The sequence below is a fragment of the Cynara cardunculus genome (assembly GCF_001531365.2).
Source record: "Cynara cardunculus var. scolymus isolate 2C chromosome LG 8, CcrdV1, whole genome shotgun sequence".
Taxonomy (NCBI): domain Eukaryota; kingdom Viridiplantae; phylum Streptophyta; class Magnoliopsida; order Asterales; family Asteraceae; genus Cynara; species Cynara cardunculus.
Window position 1 is genome coordinate 19907511 of NC_037535.1, and position 17494 is coordinate 19925004.

At 34.0% G+C, this 17494-nt stretch overlaps 2 protein-coding genes across 3 annotated transcripts; both read right to left on the reverse strand.

Moving 5' to 3' along the window:
- Positions 1 to 3686: 3686 nt before the first annotated feature.
- Positions 3687 to 8137, reverse strand: LOC112516438 (heat shock 70 kDa protein, mitochondrial). Its single transcript, XM_025123480.1, has 6 exons — positions 7972 to 8137; positions 6772 to 6845; positions 6619 to 6697; positions 5962 to 6528; positions 5270 to 5890; positions 3687 to 4514 (listed from the first exon to the last, which is right to left on the reverse strand). The coding sequence occupies exons 1-6, from the start codon at positions 8044 to 8046 to the stop codon at positions 3879 to 3881; spliced, it is 2052 nt and encodes a 683-aa protein (XP_024979248.1). The 5' UTR covers positions 8047 to 8137; the 3' UTR covers positions 3687 to 3878.
- A 1662-nt stretch (positions 8138 to 9799) lies between these two features.
- LOC112517464 lies at positions 9800 to 12698 on the reverse strand. 2 transcript variants are annotated; one of them, XM_025124902.1, is made up of 5 exons: positions 12609 to 12698; positions 11464 to 12518; positions 10683 to 10762; positions 10328 to 10592; positions 9800 to 10188 (listed from the first exon to the last, which is right to left on the reverse strand). In XM_025124902.1, the coding sequence occupies exons 2-5, from the start codon at positions 12212 to 12214 to the stop codon at positions 9932 to 9934; spliced, it is 1353 nt and encodes a 450-aa protein (XP_024980670.1). In that variant the 5' UTR covers positions 12215 to 12518; positions 12609 to 12698; the 3' UTR covers positions 9800 to 9931. The 2 variants fall into 2 exon arrangements, with proteins under 2 accessions (XP_024980670.1, XP_024980671.1); XM_025124903.1 differs by having other exon boundaries at positions 11464 to 12234; positions 12609 to 12684.
- Positions 12699 to 17494: the final 4796 nt, after the last annotated feature.

Here is a 17494-nt window from a genome sequence, read left to right on the forward strand (position 1 = left end):
TTAATGCATTATGAGTTGTTTTTAAGACTTTGTACATAAATGTATAATACTTTGAGCATTAAAAACTGTTTTTAACACTTTTGATAAATCTGATTTATAAAATAGTATAGATATTACCCGATCTGTATGACATGTCCAGTTTACCATGTAAACACCTCAATAATATTACCAAAAGACCTTTGGTCTAGCGGTATGAGTCATTGGCCTTCTAAAAGAATAAGGGTTCAATTACCACCAAAAGTAAGGAGGGTGTATGAGTTTTTTTTTTTGTTTTATTTGTCGTATATAAATATTATATATTAAAAAAAACACCTCAATAATATTATATTTTAACTTTAAATTTTAAAAATAAAATATTTGAATTTGTGAAATTAATATGATTATGTGTTTATATACATAGACACTTGGCAAAAACTTTACAATAAAAATAGTGTTAAAATATTAAAACACCAGTCCCAAGTAATAAATACGTGATCACGTTTAGTTGTTGCTCATAACTCATAAATGATACCAACAAGATAGAAACACGTACGTAACAATTTCATATCATTTTAAAAAGACACTTCATAAAACCAAAACCATGTAACACTACAGACAACTATTACTTGAACCTGATTGAAACCTAAGCCCAGCTGGCTTTGTCAAACTTGTTTTCAAAACTGATCAAGATCGACCACAAATTTATCCAAACCGAACGGAAAAGCTGGTGTCGTAAAATCAAATACCATGATACAGCTTAATTGTACATACGTTTTAAGCAACTAAGGTCTAAGGACATTAAGCACCCAAAAGAAACAACCATGGAAGCAAAGATGAGAAAGTACCAAGCTGCTCACTACCTTCATGGTGTTCAAACTATATGGATCAGGCAAGAGCTTCCGAAACACTTTGCTGTCAGCAGATAGTTTTCCTCTCGGCTTAAGAGCCAGACGTAACGCATCGGATTTCCAGCTTCCAAAGGCTATAAGTTCAGTTCCTTTGTGTAGACCATGCATGCTAGGACTAAAAGAGAAGAAACTAGAACACATGCAACATAACATATTGATGGACAGTCAATCATTTGTTGTTAACCACACAGGAGGGGCTTCATCACTGACCTATTCCTCTCTGTGCACCCTTATGGCAACAAACTGTCTAAAATGAAGACTATATCAAGTTGAGACTTAATGTCTTCAAGTCAGCATGGTTATTACTGAACTTGGTTAGGTTGGAAAAAAAAGAGGAGATCATATGCTTGATCACGCTGATCGCTCAACTACAATGATAAGCTTGTGAGATACAAAATATCAATAGAAAATTTACTATGTTTTTGTATAATGTAGGGTTCTAAAACAATTTTGTAACCACTTATATTAACCGCAACGGAAATAATTTCAATGACAAATAAAACAAATTTAAACAGCCGTAGGGTGTTTAGAGGGTTACCCATGGAATAAGGTGGAACGAATCTATATTTTACCAAAGTATTCTCGAAATAAAACATATTCCTGTTCTAAAACAACAAATACGTCTTTCTCTTTATATTTTATTTGTTCTTTAAATTTTATTTATTGTATTTTATTATTGTCCAACCGGGCTTTGAAGGGATAGGAAAAGGGAAGAAAATTAAAGGAGGATTTAAACTTTCAGTTTATTATTTGAGAAATTAATTAAAAATGGTTATTTTAATTAATTTTACATATTATTATTATATGTTTTTTATATTGTGATTAATTTATATAATTTATTAAATATAAATAATAATAAAAATAATATAAGAAGGTATAAAATAATATTTGAAAATCACATAAATTTCATATTTTGGTGTGATTTTAATTTTCTTGACAAAAAATTTTAATGATAAATTTTGTTATAAAAAATATTTATTTTATTACAATTTAATAAATTACACAAATTAATCAAAATATAGAAAAATAATATATATAAACAAATGAATAGAGGTAAATTAGTTATTTTTCCAATCTAAGTCCTTTCTATTCTGGTCTTACTAAATGCTAGGATGTATCATGTCTTATCTGGTTACCAAATACACCCCAAAATTAATTTTAGCAATTACTTATATAGTTTTAAGTATTTAATAACTTAATAATCAATTTTAGATATGAAAACACTAAGGGGGCATTTAATTCATCTGTAAAATATTTGGTTAAAAATCTTAAAAACCATTTTTGATATATCAAGTGTTATTTAATGATGTATATTACTTAAAATTCAAGATTACTAGTAAATTGTGTATATGTACAATTTTTTAAAGTTATATGTTTGAATTCAAATAACAAACTAACAAACATAATCAAATACAGGATAAAGATCTCATTTTAAATATAAAGAATCTAAAATATGATTAGGATAATCATTAATTCTAACAGAATACTTAATTATTATTTTTATAAAAAATAATATTAGTAAACCTAAATAAGTTACTTCATTATTAAAACTAAATTAAGGGGCCGTTACCGAACACTTACCCGTTAAGCGCTTACCGGTAAAGTTTAACATTATCATTTACTTACCAGGTAAGATTTTAGTTCACCAAAACGGTATTGTGTGCAACAATTTACCCGGTAAACTCTTACCATGGTAAGAGTCGTCGTTCTCACTTACCGGATAAGACTCTTGGTTCTTGTCTCGCTCTTACCGAGTAAGATTCTTGATACTTACCATATACATCCGTTAAAATAATGTGACTTGGTGTTCACTTACCCAATTAAACGTTTGGTAAACGATCTCTAAATTATAATAAAACGTTGAACTAAAAAAATTATACAAACAAACGAGAACTTCTAAGTTGTTCATTGGATACTAATATCGATATAAATTTTTATGGGGTCTTCAAATTTATATTTTATTCAAATATAAAAACATAATTGTTTTCTCAAAAAACTATACAAAACCGTATTACAAAATCGACAGAAATAAATAATAAAAAATACAGCATCAAAATCAAGATGTATTACTCGGGTACGCTTCTAGTTTTGAAAAATAGAATGAAAATGAGAATATAGAAGAACCTAAAATATGAATGAACATTGCATTGATGATGTTTGGTTAAACGGATATAATCATTGAAATTTTTTTGTATAAAAGAGTACAAAAGATGTTCATTCAACATGGAAGAGCACTAAGTTGGTCAACTTATTTTAAGTCAAAAGAGTTTTAACTTCTTTAAAAACTCTTTATTACCGGTTTGACACCGGTATAAATTATTTATTCAAACACTCAAAAGTACTTATTATCGGTGCTACACCAAAATAAGTCTCAAACACCCCCTAAGTTTGGTATGTAGCATTCATTACATAATATAGGTTCAGACAAAACCACAATCTTCGTTATCGTTTTCATTCCTTACCATTCGATACCCCAACCAAAGACCCCCCAATTATTAGGGTAAATGTAGCTACCCATGATTTCACTTTTTGAAGCAAAAGAAGTTCAAGTAATGAGGAATGTAATCACAAAACACGTTTGGATCTTCAAGAAGCCATGTCGCCCGTAGTTAGTGAGGCATAGAGCAGCGATTGCCTTTGTGAAGACGTGAGCAAGAATGAATTAAAGCTGTTTGACAGAAAACAGTGCCGGATGTTTGCATGGTTTCGGTGTTATCTTGAGTTGATGCAATTGTCAGTGTCTGGAAATCAGACTCAAAAATTGATGCAATTGTCTCCGTCTGGAAATCAGACTAAAAATGAATCAAGCCGATCAACTAGTAGTAGAATCTCATTGAAAATTTTGGTTGAAAAACGTATCTAGTTCCCAATTGGCAAATATAACAAAAGGTGACGATTATTGCTACTACCAAACCCCATATCATCTCATGGTTGTACCTTTTAGATACAATAACTGTTGAACAAGTCATAACACCATATCAAACATTCTCTCTACTTCTTTACCTCCTCGTATTCCGCCTCAGGAGCTTGTTCACCACCTTGCGATCCTCCAGACCCAGACCCTGAATCAGAAGACCCTCCTGAACCACCTTGCATATGCTGTCCGATCTTAGACTGTGCCTTGTTTGCAGCATCAATCTTGGCCTGAATCTCTGCAACATCTTCACCACCGGCAGCTTTCCTCAAATCAGCCACAGCAGCTTCGATTTCAGAGACCACTTCACTAGGAAGCTTCTCTTTGTACTCGTTCAAATTCTTCTCGACGCTGTAAATGGTGGTATCCGCCGTGTTTTTGGCGTCAATAAGTGCTTTCCTTTCTGCGTCCTTTTGAGCATGGAGCTCAGCGTCTCTAACCATCTTCTCAATCTCGCTATCTGAGAGACCTCCGGATGACCTGATTGTGATTTGCTGCTCTTTACCGGTGGTCTTGTCTTTGGCTGAGACTGTCACAATACCATTTGCGTCGATGTCGAATGTTACCTCAATTTGAGGCATGCCTCTTGGAGCCGGAGGAATACCCATAAGATCAAATTCGCCTAATAACTTGTTGTCGGATGCCATTTCACGCTCACCTTGCAGAACTTTAATCCCCACCTGAGTTTGGTTGTCAGCTGCTGTTGAGAATACCTACAAACAGAAGCAAAAGTTAAGATGATACAAAAGCACCAACAGTAACATTTGGCATCAAAACAAGATACAGTTACAAATGAACTTGTCCCACAACCAACCAAACTAATAGGCTATATAAACCATTGATTTCCCCGAACAGTACAAGACTGGAGGGGCACAAGTGAGGTAGGTGGGTGAAAAGATTGCACAAAGTTTTAGGGTTTTTAACCTGACATGGGTAATTTAGTAACTTACTAATTTTGCCTTTATCTCTCCTATACTTGTTCCATCTATTTTGATGAGACAAATAAAATGCATGTTTGTCCGTCATAGGGGCCGTTTACCCAAACACCTACCGATAAGCACATACCGGTTAAATTCAATGCCATCACTTACCTTACCGAGTAAGATTTTAGTCCATCAAAACCGCATCGTATGCAAAAAGTTTGCCTGGTAAGCGCCAATAGTTACGAGTCGTCACCCTCACTTACTGGGTACGACTCTCGGCCATCACTTGCGCTCTTACGGGGTAAGATTCTTGGTCCTTACCATATTCATCAGTTAAGGTAATATAACTTGGTAAACGGCTCCTTAGCATCTTATCCCATTCTAAATGTTGCACCAAACATGAGACAAGTTTTTGTCTGTTCACATGAGTGCAGTTGCCCATGGATTCACAAGACGTCATCATAGCCATTAAACATGATGAAAAAGGAATGCATGAAAGTAAAAAGGGAAATGATCACATAGCATCAGGAGGCATAACATCTCACCTGACTTTTCTTAGTTGGGATTGTGGTGTTGCGACCAATCAGCTTGGTGAAGATACCACCAAGTGTTTCAATACCAAGTGATAGAGGAGTGACATCAAGTAGAAGCAGTTCTTTAACATCACCACGAAGAATACCACCCTGAATAGCTGCTCCCATGGCAACTGCTTCATCAGGATTCACTCCTTTGCTTGGAGTTTTCCCAAAAATTTCTGTAACAACTTCCTGAACTTTAGGAACACGAGTCATCCCACCAACAAGGAGAACTTCATCCACCTCCTTGGTTGTGATTCCTGCATCCTTCACACAACTTTTGCATGGGTTCTTGGTCCTCTCAATCAAGTGGTTCACTAGAGCCTCGAATTTCGACCTTGTGAGAGTGATATTCAAATGCTTAGCACCAGAAGCATCAGCTGTGATAAATGGCAAGTTAATATCAGTCTGGGTTGTCGATGACAGCTCAATTTTAGCTTTCTCAGCAGCTTCCCTTAGTCTTTGGAGGGCAAGCCTGTCCTTTGTCAAGTTTATTCCCTCTGTTCTCTTGAACTCACTAACCAAGAAATCCAACATGGCATTATCAAAGTCTTCTCCTCCAAGGAATGTATCACCATTTGTTGCTTTCACCTGTATAAACAAAACAATTACTGCATTTTCCAGTCAATAGAGGAACAAACCTTAGCCAAAAAACCACATACCTCAAAAACACCATTAGATATCTCCAAGATAGAAACATCAAAAGTTCCACCACCAAGATCAAAAACGGCAATGAGACCCTCTTTGTTGTTTAATCCATAGGACAGTGCAGCAGCTGTTGGCTCGTTGATGATCCTTTGCACATCTAAACCAGCAATTCGCCCAGCATCCTTGGTAGCTTGCCTTTGTGCATCGTTGAAGTAAGCTGGTACAGTAATAACAGCTTTATTAATTGTCTTCCCAAGATAAGCTTCAGCAGTCTCCTTCATCTTGGTAAGAACAAATGCACCAATCTGGCTTGGAGAATACTTCTGCCCATTGGCCTCAACCCAAGCATCTCCATTTGGAGCCTTCACAATCTTATATGGAACCATCGCCATTTCTTTCTGTGTCTGGGTATCGTCAAATCGTCTCCCAATCAAACGTTTTGTCCCAAATATAGTGTTTGTTGGGTTAGTGACTGCTTGACGTTTTGCTGGAGTGCCCACAATTAATTCTCCTTTTTGGTTAAAGGCCACAACTGATGGTGTCGTTCGTGCTCCTTCAGCATTCTCAATAACTTTTGCACTCTAACATATAAAAGCATCAACAATTCTATTTCAATAAATATTCCAAGTAAAATATACATGTCCTTTGAACAGCAAAAATATAGCTCTTACCTTGCCTTCCATGACCGAAACACATGAGTTTGTGGTACCCAAATCAATCCCAATGACTTCATTTCCAAGAGGCCTCGAACTGTATCGGATGCATTTATTAGCTAGAAGTAAAAGAAATAAAAGCATGCATGTTGAAGATAGTAAACATGGTACCTGAAGGGTCTCGCAATTACTCCTAATTTGTGACTCAAATGTGATCCAGTCCATGATGTTTTGGCTCCGTTTAACTGCATATATATTCATTGTTGTTACAAACTATTAAACAGTATTATAGAGGTTAATTAAAGTCCTAATTAGAACAGCAATACGTTGCAAAGTATTTTGAAGATTTCCCTGCATTCACGATACAGCACAACTCGAAACCCAAACAATTCAAATCATGGAACACTGCACTGAGAAACTTCAAATATTGATATACATGGGGCGATCTTTACAACTATTTCCTTCATATGGATGAAAACAAGTCCGCTACGTGCAGTAAAAATAAATAAGCTAGCAAAAAACCGAGTCCTAGCTTTCAAATCAGATCAAGCTACGTGCAGTAAGAAACAACCATAATAATGATTGTTACTTCAGTAACCAAACTGCTCGAGCACAGTAATATATTGCAAATAGGATTTGATCATTTTCCAACAATATATTGCAAATGCTATGTAACATGAATCTGTTCAGTCATATAAACAAAACAATAAGATTAACCTACAGGAGACAGACAAGTATACGCGAGTCAAGGAGTGATAGCTCCCACATCACAGCACATAAGACACGTGAACACTCTAAACAAACAAATAGTGTATCACACACACGCACAAAACGCTAACAACTGATATTTGGTAAAAAAACAGAAATTCATCAACTGAGAAACAAGTGTTGAATATAAAGACGCAAGACAATAATCCAACAATAGATTGTAACAAACTTATACTATAAATACCATCCCCATCGCAAACCAGAGTCCACAATCAAAAATCTACAAATCACTTTACTAAACATGAATTTTGACAATCACTATCTTGATTTAATAGCAAAACTGCTAATCATATCAGTCTATACAGAACATAATATATATTAAACAATCGAATGATTGACGTAAAGAGTCGATTCTGCAGTTCGAAAAGCAGGACATCTGAATTTGGAAAAAGAACAGAAGTGGACATCAACCATGGGATGGAAGGAGTATCGTACAAGACATATACGTCAATCTTATATACACACAAATAACCAAACACCAATTCATTCCGAGCTTCTTGGAGTAAGCAAACACAAAATAAACAGCTTAGAAGAAAAGGATTCAGACATAGAAACAGAAAGACAACAGATCAAAGAGATAAAAGTAGAAATGAGAGCGCATACGGATTTGAAGGCAGAGAGAGAAGCAGATGCGACGTCTCGTCGACGAAGAGATCTGAGCAACGCGGCGGTCGCCATGGATCTATGAAATCTGTGGTTTAGAGAAATAGGGTTTAGGGTTTTTGTGATAAAAAAGAAAGCGAGAAGGAGAGAGAGAATTAGTTGGTGCGTGGAGGGGTCTGAGGCTGGGCTGCGTGGAGGTAGGGTTATCGTGCATCAGTGAAGCTTCTAGATTCCTCTACACCCGAAAATAAATGGCTTGTCCTAAAACCAGGTCAAGTGAGTTGCTTCAAAATACTTGTATTTTCTAAATATATTTAAATATTAATTATGGATTTATCCTATTTAATATTTAATTTCATACAATCATGATGTTAAATCATCGTTAAAATAAATTCATTAACTCAGTTAAATTAATGGTATTTTAGTCATTTTACTTTTTTTTAATTCTCATTAGAAAAAGTATAAGCAATATATATATATATATATATATACATATTAGTTGTGGGCTCGTGTAATACGACGGGATGTCAAATTTTATTGTGAACTAGTTGTGTATCCGCGCAATGCGGTGGGAGCAGTGAATTTTAATGATTTTGAAGTTTCACTGGTTTTATTAGAGAAGATTTAACGATAATATAAGTTACATTTGATCTTTACATATTAATACAATTTGAATAAATAAGAGTTATAGTTCCAGTTACAGTCTATCAATGAGAAAAATTGTATGACAATTTAAAATCTAACATATTTAAACAACTCCACAAATGTATTCGATTTACACCAAAAGCAAAATATCAAGAGATCGAGAGCGAAAACCGAAAGTTTTAGAGCAATTGAATGAGAGACGAATGAATGACTCATGGTGAATATCATTTTGAATCTCACTTTGGGGGATGGAAAGAAGACATAGAGGTATGAGAGGGTGAAGACATGAGTGAAATGTGTCAAAAGTATATTGAGAACATGAAAAGAAAAAATAATAATGTGCATTGGTAACTTGTACTACATGTTATTTTAATTGTAGATTAAGAGATTTTAAGATTAAATGCATAAAGTGATAGTACTTAATGCATTATGAATTGTTTTTAAGACTTTGTACATAAATGTATAGTACTTTGTGCATTAAAAATTGTTTTTAAGACTTTTGACAAATCTGGTTTATAATGTAATATAGATAGAGAAATTTAACACCTCAAACATATTCGGTGTATCTCACTCAAAATCAAAATCCAAGTAGATAAGATGTACACACTCATTCATATACCCCTTGTGGATTTATCTCAAATTTAAATTGTTTTAAATATAATTATTTTTTAATTAAACAAATCATATCAAAAGACAACATTTATTTAATTTGATATATGGTGTATGTTATTGTATTACCTTTTTTAATTAAAAAATATAAAAAAAGGTAAAATGACCATTAATTTAATTGGGTTAACGGATTTACTCTAACGATGTCAGTCAGAAGGACCATGGCTGTGATCAGTTAAATACCAATCCATAATAATAGTAATACAGAGACTATCGATCAAAATGTATTAAAATACAACAAAGTTTGAATTAGTATTATGTCAGTCTTTTCTAGTGTGCGCTTTAGTTTGCTTGTAGCTTCTTATAGTAGAGAGCGATAAGTTAGTGTTGCGGTAGCTGTTCCATTAAAAACCGATGCTTCCTTGGCCGTGTGAAACATGGATATTCAGGAATAAGAGAAGACGGTGCTCTTTCATCATGATTCCCACCAACGATTTGATCATCGGGTCGTGACCGAAATGTGCCGTTCACTCTAGTAGCTTAGACCATAGTTGACGGCGCAAACCCTAACGATGGCCAAGAAAGAAGTATAATTCTCCAACATAAAAAAACACGTATAACCATTATCAAGATATTGTATGTCCTTGGAAAAGAAAGTTGATTTACAGTCGAACCAGAAGGTTTCTGGTTCAAATCTTGATTCGGGTCAGAGGCAAAGGTAACCTTCTCTATCTCTTGCAACGGTTCTTTTGAGGAAGGATCTCCGGTTAAGAGACCAGCTTCGTTTTGACGCTTTTTGTCTCCTCCAAGCAGTTATTCGGCTATAAAGAAATGGAAACAGGAAGCATAAGAACACGAGAGCTAAAGTTGCCAGACAAACCAACATCACGTTTCTGAAACCGTCTACTAGCTCAGGATCTCGTTGTCCTGTCCAAGGGACGCCTCCCACGTTCATCCCAAAAACTGTAACGATGTTTTTTTTCAAGTCAAATGCACAGATCGTTGACATAACGAAAATACAAGAACTCGAAATAAGTTAATGTGACCTCAAGAGTCAAAGTGAACCTCTATCTTAATAGAAGATTTGAGCAAAGAATCTAACCTCCTGTAATGATGGATAGAGGAAGAAATATGATGGATAGGAACGAGAGATAGTATAGTTTTCGGTTGATTTGCTCAGCCTGCCAACTATCAAGACCAGCCTGGACGGCATTGACACGATTGGAGATAAAACCGACGTTATCCTTTAGCCTTCTCAGCCTCCCGATCAACTCTTCTAGGGAACTGATGTCTTCACTCGCAAACCAATCCTTTGCGCAACATTTTTCCTTCACTCTCGGGAACACTTGTTCTCCATGTGTAATCACCTGCATTCATGACCGAGGTTGAACCTGAGTTTTTGAACATGTTGACGTTAAAATCTTTCTAAAGATGGAACCGAAAATGCAAGAAGATACCTGTAACAGCCGTTGCAAGTCTAGATGCATTTTAGGGAATCTTCTATCATCAAGATATTGTTTCTTCAAAGAAAAACCACCTGAAAATTTCAAATTCGGGAATTAAGGCCAACAGTTACTAGCATACACACACAAAGATATATGATAGTTAACCACAAGGGTGGTGCCTGATTGGTTTGAGCTTGACTCCAAAGGTCAAAAGTACCAGGAGGTCCAGGTTCAAATCCAAGGAAGAATAAAAATCCCCTTGTGGCCACGGAGCCTCAAATGCGGTGACTCCGGGCTATCTGCAAAGCAGATGGTTGTCCTGGGATTAGTCGGCTCGCATAGCGGGTTGGATATCCAGGTTAATTAAAAACAAGATATACGATAGTTGTTGCAAAGAGGCAGCTTCTGTGATCGAACCTATTACAGTCGAGGGAAAGAGATGGAAATGAACAAGCTAGAGGAAACTTCCCAGTTACAAGATAGTAATAATGGCAAGGCCAAGAATCAAAAGTATATTTATATGTATGTATATATCTATAGGGTTGGGTTCACGTGAGACCAGGTTGTTTTCGTGAGACCCGTGAGACCACATTTTTACACTTGAAACTTCACAGCAAAAACACTGTGAAGGTTTAAAAAAGTCGAACCTTCACTGCAAAAACACTGTGAAGGTTAACTTCACAGCATTTTGCAGTGAAGTTTCAAATGTAAAAAGATGGTCTCACAAAAACAGGCTGGTCTCACATGATCCCAAGTCATATCTATATAGAGGCAATGGTGATGTAAAGTTTACCTTTATCTAATTCAACTTCTACCGAGTCAAGCTCAATCTCAAGTTTAGTAACAATATCCTCGAGGTGATCCACATGCGTGTCAACAACATGAACGACCAAATTTGAGACAGATTTAGGAACAGGATTGTCTGCCTCCTCGGAATGATTCATTGTCAACAAGAATTCAAGAACATGTTCCTTGATCACAATACCTTCTCTTTCCCTCATCCCACTTTGTTTAGCACCTGGACTCTCCACACTCGGGATCTCAGAGAGAAGAGACTGGCCCACCGGAGAGAACCCCAATCTAGGAACCCGGCCTAAAGACACAGTAATCACGGAATTCTCAGTAACCCTAGCAGCTAGCCTAAATGTAAACTTGCTTGAGGGTGGACCAGGTGAATTGACCCTAAATACAAGTGCTCCATCAACATGCCCACAATATGGTCCATTGCTAATTAAGGAAAGAATGTCTTGAAGTTTCAAGGGTGGACAAAGAACATCAATCAGGTATTGAGCAGATTGAGAAAGTTTCTGATTTCCTTTGGGAATTTCAACATGATACCAACAAAACTCTTTGCCACTACCTTCCAACAGATCCCATTCTTTATTGTAGTAATCACCTAATCCGTCGAATATATAGGCTTTTAGTCTAACTAAACCAGGATAATGAGACCGAAAAGAGTGTACCTCACCGTTACGAAGGCGTGAAGATGATTCACCCTCCATGTCATCTCCCTCAGTGTCTATGCTTAGCTCTCCCTTACCCATTTATACCGATTTCTATCGAACTTTCTTGCATAAAACACAGATTAATCTATAAGAAATCCAAGAGACAAAAACTTCCCAAAAGGAAATCAACTCAATTACTCAAACACCCAGCTGGAATTTCAGTTGAATTTGGAGATCACAACAAGACTACGAACAGATGCATGAAATTCGAACTTCGAAATCAAACCCATCAACAAATGTCAAATTAAACACTAACAATCAATAATGGAGATCAACTCCTGAAAACTGCAATCGAGACCCACCAAAATATCATTGGTTTCAAGACACATTCGTTGGTTGATCACTGGTGATTAGTCAATTGAATGCTTATTAGTACTGGATAATTGAAGAACGAACTGGGAAATCACACAAAACCCATGAAGAAAAGCTTTACCTGATTTAAGGGCAAGGCCGGCGATTGATAGATTGAATATGCGAAGACGGAAGAGAAAATCTATAGAAAAATGGTTGGATTATGAGGATGTAGGGAAAGACGTGTTGTATAATACAAGAGTAAATGCCATCCACTTCTGTGTGAAGTCAAATGCTTATACCTCAATATATTTGAATTCGAGACCCATTTCCGTGTCTTTTCACTTTCATCCAGAATTTTGCGGCTAAGGATATCTTTTCACAACAAATTAACCGATACTTTGTTCGTGAAAAGATATTGGATTTTAGTATTTAGTATTATATAATATAATAATTATTAACATAATAACATTTTGTTATGCTAGAAGAAGATTACTCGTATAATGCAGTGATGATACAATCTCGATTTTTAATGTTCTATTTTATTATTTGTCTTTGTCGATGTTATAATACGATTTTATGTGTTTTTGACAAAAAAAATAATGGTTTTATTTTTGAATAAAATATAAATTTGAATATATTATAAAATTTTGAAAAAAAAAAATATATATATATATATATATATATCAATGTTAATATCAAATCAACTATTTAAAAGTTTTCATTTTTTATNNNTGATAATATAACATTTTATAAAGATAATAATTAAGTATTCTGTTAGACTCAATGATTATCCTAATTATATTTTAGATTTTTTATATTTAAAATGAAATGTTTATTCTGTATTTAATTATGTTTATCTATAGTTAGTTACACGAATTTAGATGTGGAGCTTTAATAAGTTGCACTTATGCACAATCTACTTGAAATCGTTTTAAGTAATATGCATTATTAAATAATACTTTATGCATAAAAAGTGGTTTTTAAGAGTTTTTATTAAATGTTTTATAATATAGTATAGATTATGTGTTTTTAAGAGAGTGATAATGATTTTATTTTTGAATAAAATATAAATTTGAAGATATCATAAAAATTTGAAAAAAGATATCAATGTCAATAACAAATCAACTATTTAAAAGTTTTCATTTTTTATGTAATTTCTTTAATTTATTTTTTATTATAATTTAATTTAAGTTTAATAATTAAATAATTTACTTTTGATTTAATATTATAAATTTTATAAAGACAATAATTAAGTATTTTGTTAAAACTCAATGATCATTCTATTTATATTTTAGATTTTTTATATTTAAAATGAGATGTTTATCATGTATTTAATTATGTTTATCTGCAGTTAGTTACACGAATTCAGATATGAAACTTTAATAAGTTGTACTTACGCACAATCTACTTGTAATTTTGAGTTTTAAATAATATGCATTATTAAACAGTACTTTACGCATAAAAAGTGGTTTTTAAGAGTTTTTGTCAAATATTTTATAATATAGTATAGATAGATAGATTATGTTTTTTTAAGAAAACAATAATGATTTTATTTTTGAATAAAATATAAATTTGAAGATATCATGAAAATTTGAAAAAAAGAATATATCAATATTATTATCAAATCAACTTTTTATGTGCAAAAAGTTGATTTGATATTAACATTGATATCTTTAAATTTATATTTCATTCAAAAATAAAATCATTATTGTTTTCGTAAAAACACATAAAATCGTATTATAACATTGACAGAGACAAATAATAAAATATAAAATATAAAAAATATTATTAAACTCAAGAAGATAAAATAGTTACAATAATGTAATTCTTTTTAAAATATGATTAAATTAAAATCATGGGTTCAAAATTAAAAATTAAAATCAGACGTGGATTTATTTTGAAGAGCAAATTACGATTTTGGCTCATGTGATTTATATAAGATTACAAATAAAGTCCCTCTATTTTAACGAGTATAATAATAGAACAAACTACAAATCAGTAACACAAAAAAAACCCAGATATTGCACACACACAAACACCCGTAGACACACAAAATACATACATAGATATACATGTAAAAGGACAAAAATACTTTTCATTTAACGGCATACTGACCGATTCTGTTATTATCAAGGATCACATTCAAAGTAAAATACAAAATATTGGACTGTTATTGTACTTTATTAAAGTTTAGGGGCGCTATCTGTAGTCTTCTGTAAATAACAGGGACAAAAATTGTAATTTTCTCTATATTCAAGTATAAATATAGACCTTCCATCACATAACTTCATTTTACGACTCATGTCATATTCAAGTTCCCGCTTTTTTCTTTGATCTTCGTCTATCCACTGCTTTCTTTTACCTGCATTTGCTTATGAATCTTGTATCATATGTTTTGATGAATCGATCACCACCGGTCATCGTAATCGTCCAAATGTATGCAGTTTGTTTAATATGCGTCTTCTTGATGGACATCGATCTTATTATTTACGGGGTTCTACTTTTGATTGGCGAATAGGTTTAGTTCACGTTTTCTTGGATCGATCGMMAMTGGTCCTTGAGGTTATCACAAAGCCAAGATTCGTCTCAGATAGACAAGATTTGATGATTATACAGTATCTTGATGGACAAGAGTTGATGATCATACGTCTTTTCTTGATACAAATGTTAATCATTATTTATCCGTTTGTACTCATACTGTGTTAAGTTCGTGTGCTGTTGGTTCGATCGCTTCGTTGTGGTTCCTGCAACACCAAGATTCAGAAACTTCTTCGGAGACGGACAAGGTTTGGATAATCATAGTCTCCTCTGTGATATTATTACCCATTGTTTTCTACTAATCATGTACTTGAGTTCTTTTACGTTTGTAGTGGGTGATGACTCTCCATCAGTTTGGTTCTCTTCTTGCACGCTTCTGTTTGCAGTCATATGCGTAGGTGAGAAGTTAGTTGTGTATTAATAGAATTATATATTAAAATTTTGAATTCTTGTTGATTGTTACACTCCGATATAATCCTTTCATTTGTGCAGATATCTTCAGCGCATGCAGGTGTTTGATCGAACATCTTTGTTTAGGATTTGTATTGGCGATGCATGAAGTGTTGATGTATAGATCAGGCAAGACTGCAGCAGGTACTGATTTGCATTTGTATTATGGCCTTGCCATGTCGGGTGTGCTTGCTTGGCAGGTCATACATAATAAAAACAATGGTTTTTGGTTGATGGAGGGAGATGGTACGAGGTTTGCCCGACTCTCCCTCCATGTGGGTGTGTGGTTCTTTCCCCCTCCCCCTCTCCTCTCTCCGATTATCTTGCTTGCTTGTTTCTTTTGTGGCATTCTTTAAACACAAAAATACCACAAGACCGCCAATTGCAGAGATTCAATACCATTTTCACTCTATTTGTTACAAATGCAAACCATTTCTTATGGTTACAAAAGCATCATCACTTCAATGTGATATTTGGATTCAAATAATTTCTATTGTATTCAACAGTAATCTGTCCATGAAATGTTTTTTATTATTAATAATAATATATCCATCCACCAGTTCCAAAATCATCACAATATCACAGCTCAACTCATGGCTGGTTACAAATGCAAACCATTTCTTATGGTTGGCTAATTATGGTTACAAAAGCATCATCAATTGAATGTCATATTTGGATTGAAATAATTTATGTTGTATCAAACAGTAATCTGTCAATGAAATGTTTTTATTATTAATCGTTGATGGGTTGCAATGTTTGTTGGAAAGGTATTCTTCTAGCCAAGGATTGTTCACTTTTGGTTTTGGTTTTGGTTATTAGTTATTGGTTTGTATAGTAGTGCACTTCATCATAACCCGGGGGCCTGTCCTGATGGTTGAGTGGACATGCTTGTTGGTGGGAGTCCCACCTTAGGTTGTAAACGTTCTGTTATTGTAATAAAAAAATGCCCTCCTCCGTAACGAACTTTGAGAAGCAGCAGCACGAAGATATAACTTACAGCCACAACAGCAACTTCAGTTAACCTGGGCGTGGAATTAAGTGTCATAGAGAAGCGGCCAGCAGCACGAAGATATAACTTAAAGCCACTGCATTGGAGCAAGGTGTCCAGGATGGGGAAGTATTTCAAAGACATGAAGGTACTTCTCATCTCTCTGAAATAATTTTGTGTATTATATGATTTGAGTAGTATGCATAAAACCATTTGTTTAGCTTTCCAAGTAGTTGTGAACATACCTGCTCTGTTGAGTTTATGAGTCATGTGTGAAGTTGCTACTCATAAACACACACAACCCTTTACCTATTGATGGACCTGAAACCTTACTATATTTACTTACATCTGGTATTTTTGATGGAAAACAGGTTGCAGCTTTCAACAGTAAACTTTATCATGGCTGTGTGTCTAAGGCAGGAAGTGAACAGAGTAGGATGTGAAGAACTTTATCATGGCTGTTGTTCACTTTTGGTTTTGGTTTGTATAGTAGTGCAGTTCATTAGGTTGTAAACATTCTGTTATTTTAATAAAAATTTCAATTTTATCAAGTGGTTTAAGTCATGAATGTAAATATGTTCTGTTTTCCATATTCATATTCATATTCAATTCAAAGATTTATTCATGTTTGTAGACATAAGGTTAAAGAAAGGTTGGTTCATATGGAGTCAACCAATATGTGGAAAGAAAGTTCATTTTAATTTGTATGCATAAATGGTCACTGCTACGAGGTTCAAATGGAGTGTTGTTTCATAAGTGAAACACAGGGTGAGAACGCTCAAAAGTGCCCCAATTCAACAAAAAGCAAATTATTCTAACATTACCAACCAACAAATCCGCACCTAATATTTATAAAAAGCAATATATTATTAGATCTAAAATAATTTACATTGTTATTAGACCTAAATTAAATTATCTAAAAAATGAACTAAAAAAACTATAAAAAAAAAAGATTTTTTAAATTATTAATTTAATACTGATAGAAATTTTTATAGGTCTTCAAATTTATATTTTATTCAAATATAAAAACATTATCGTTTTCTCAAAAC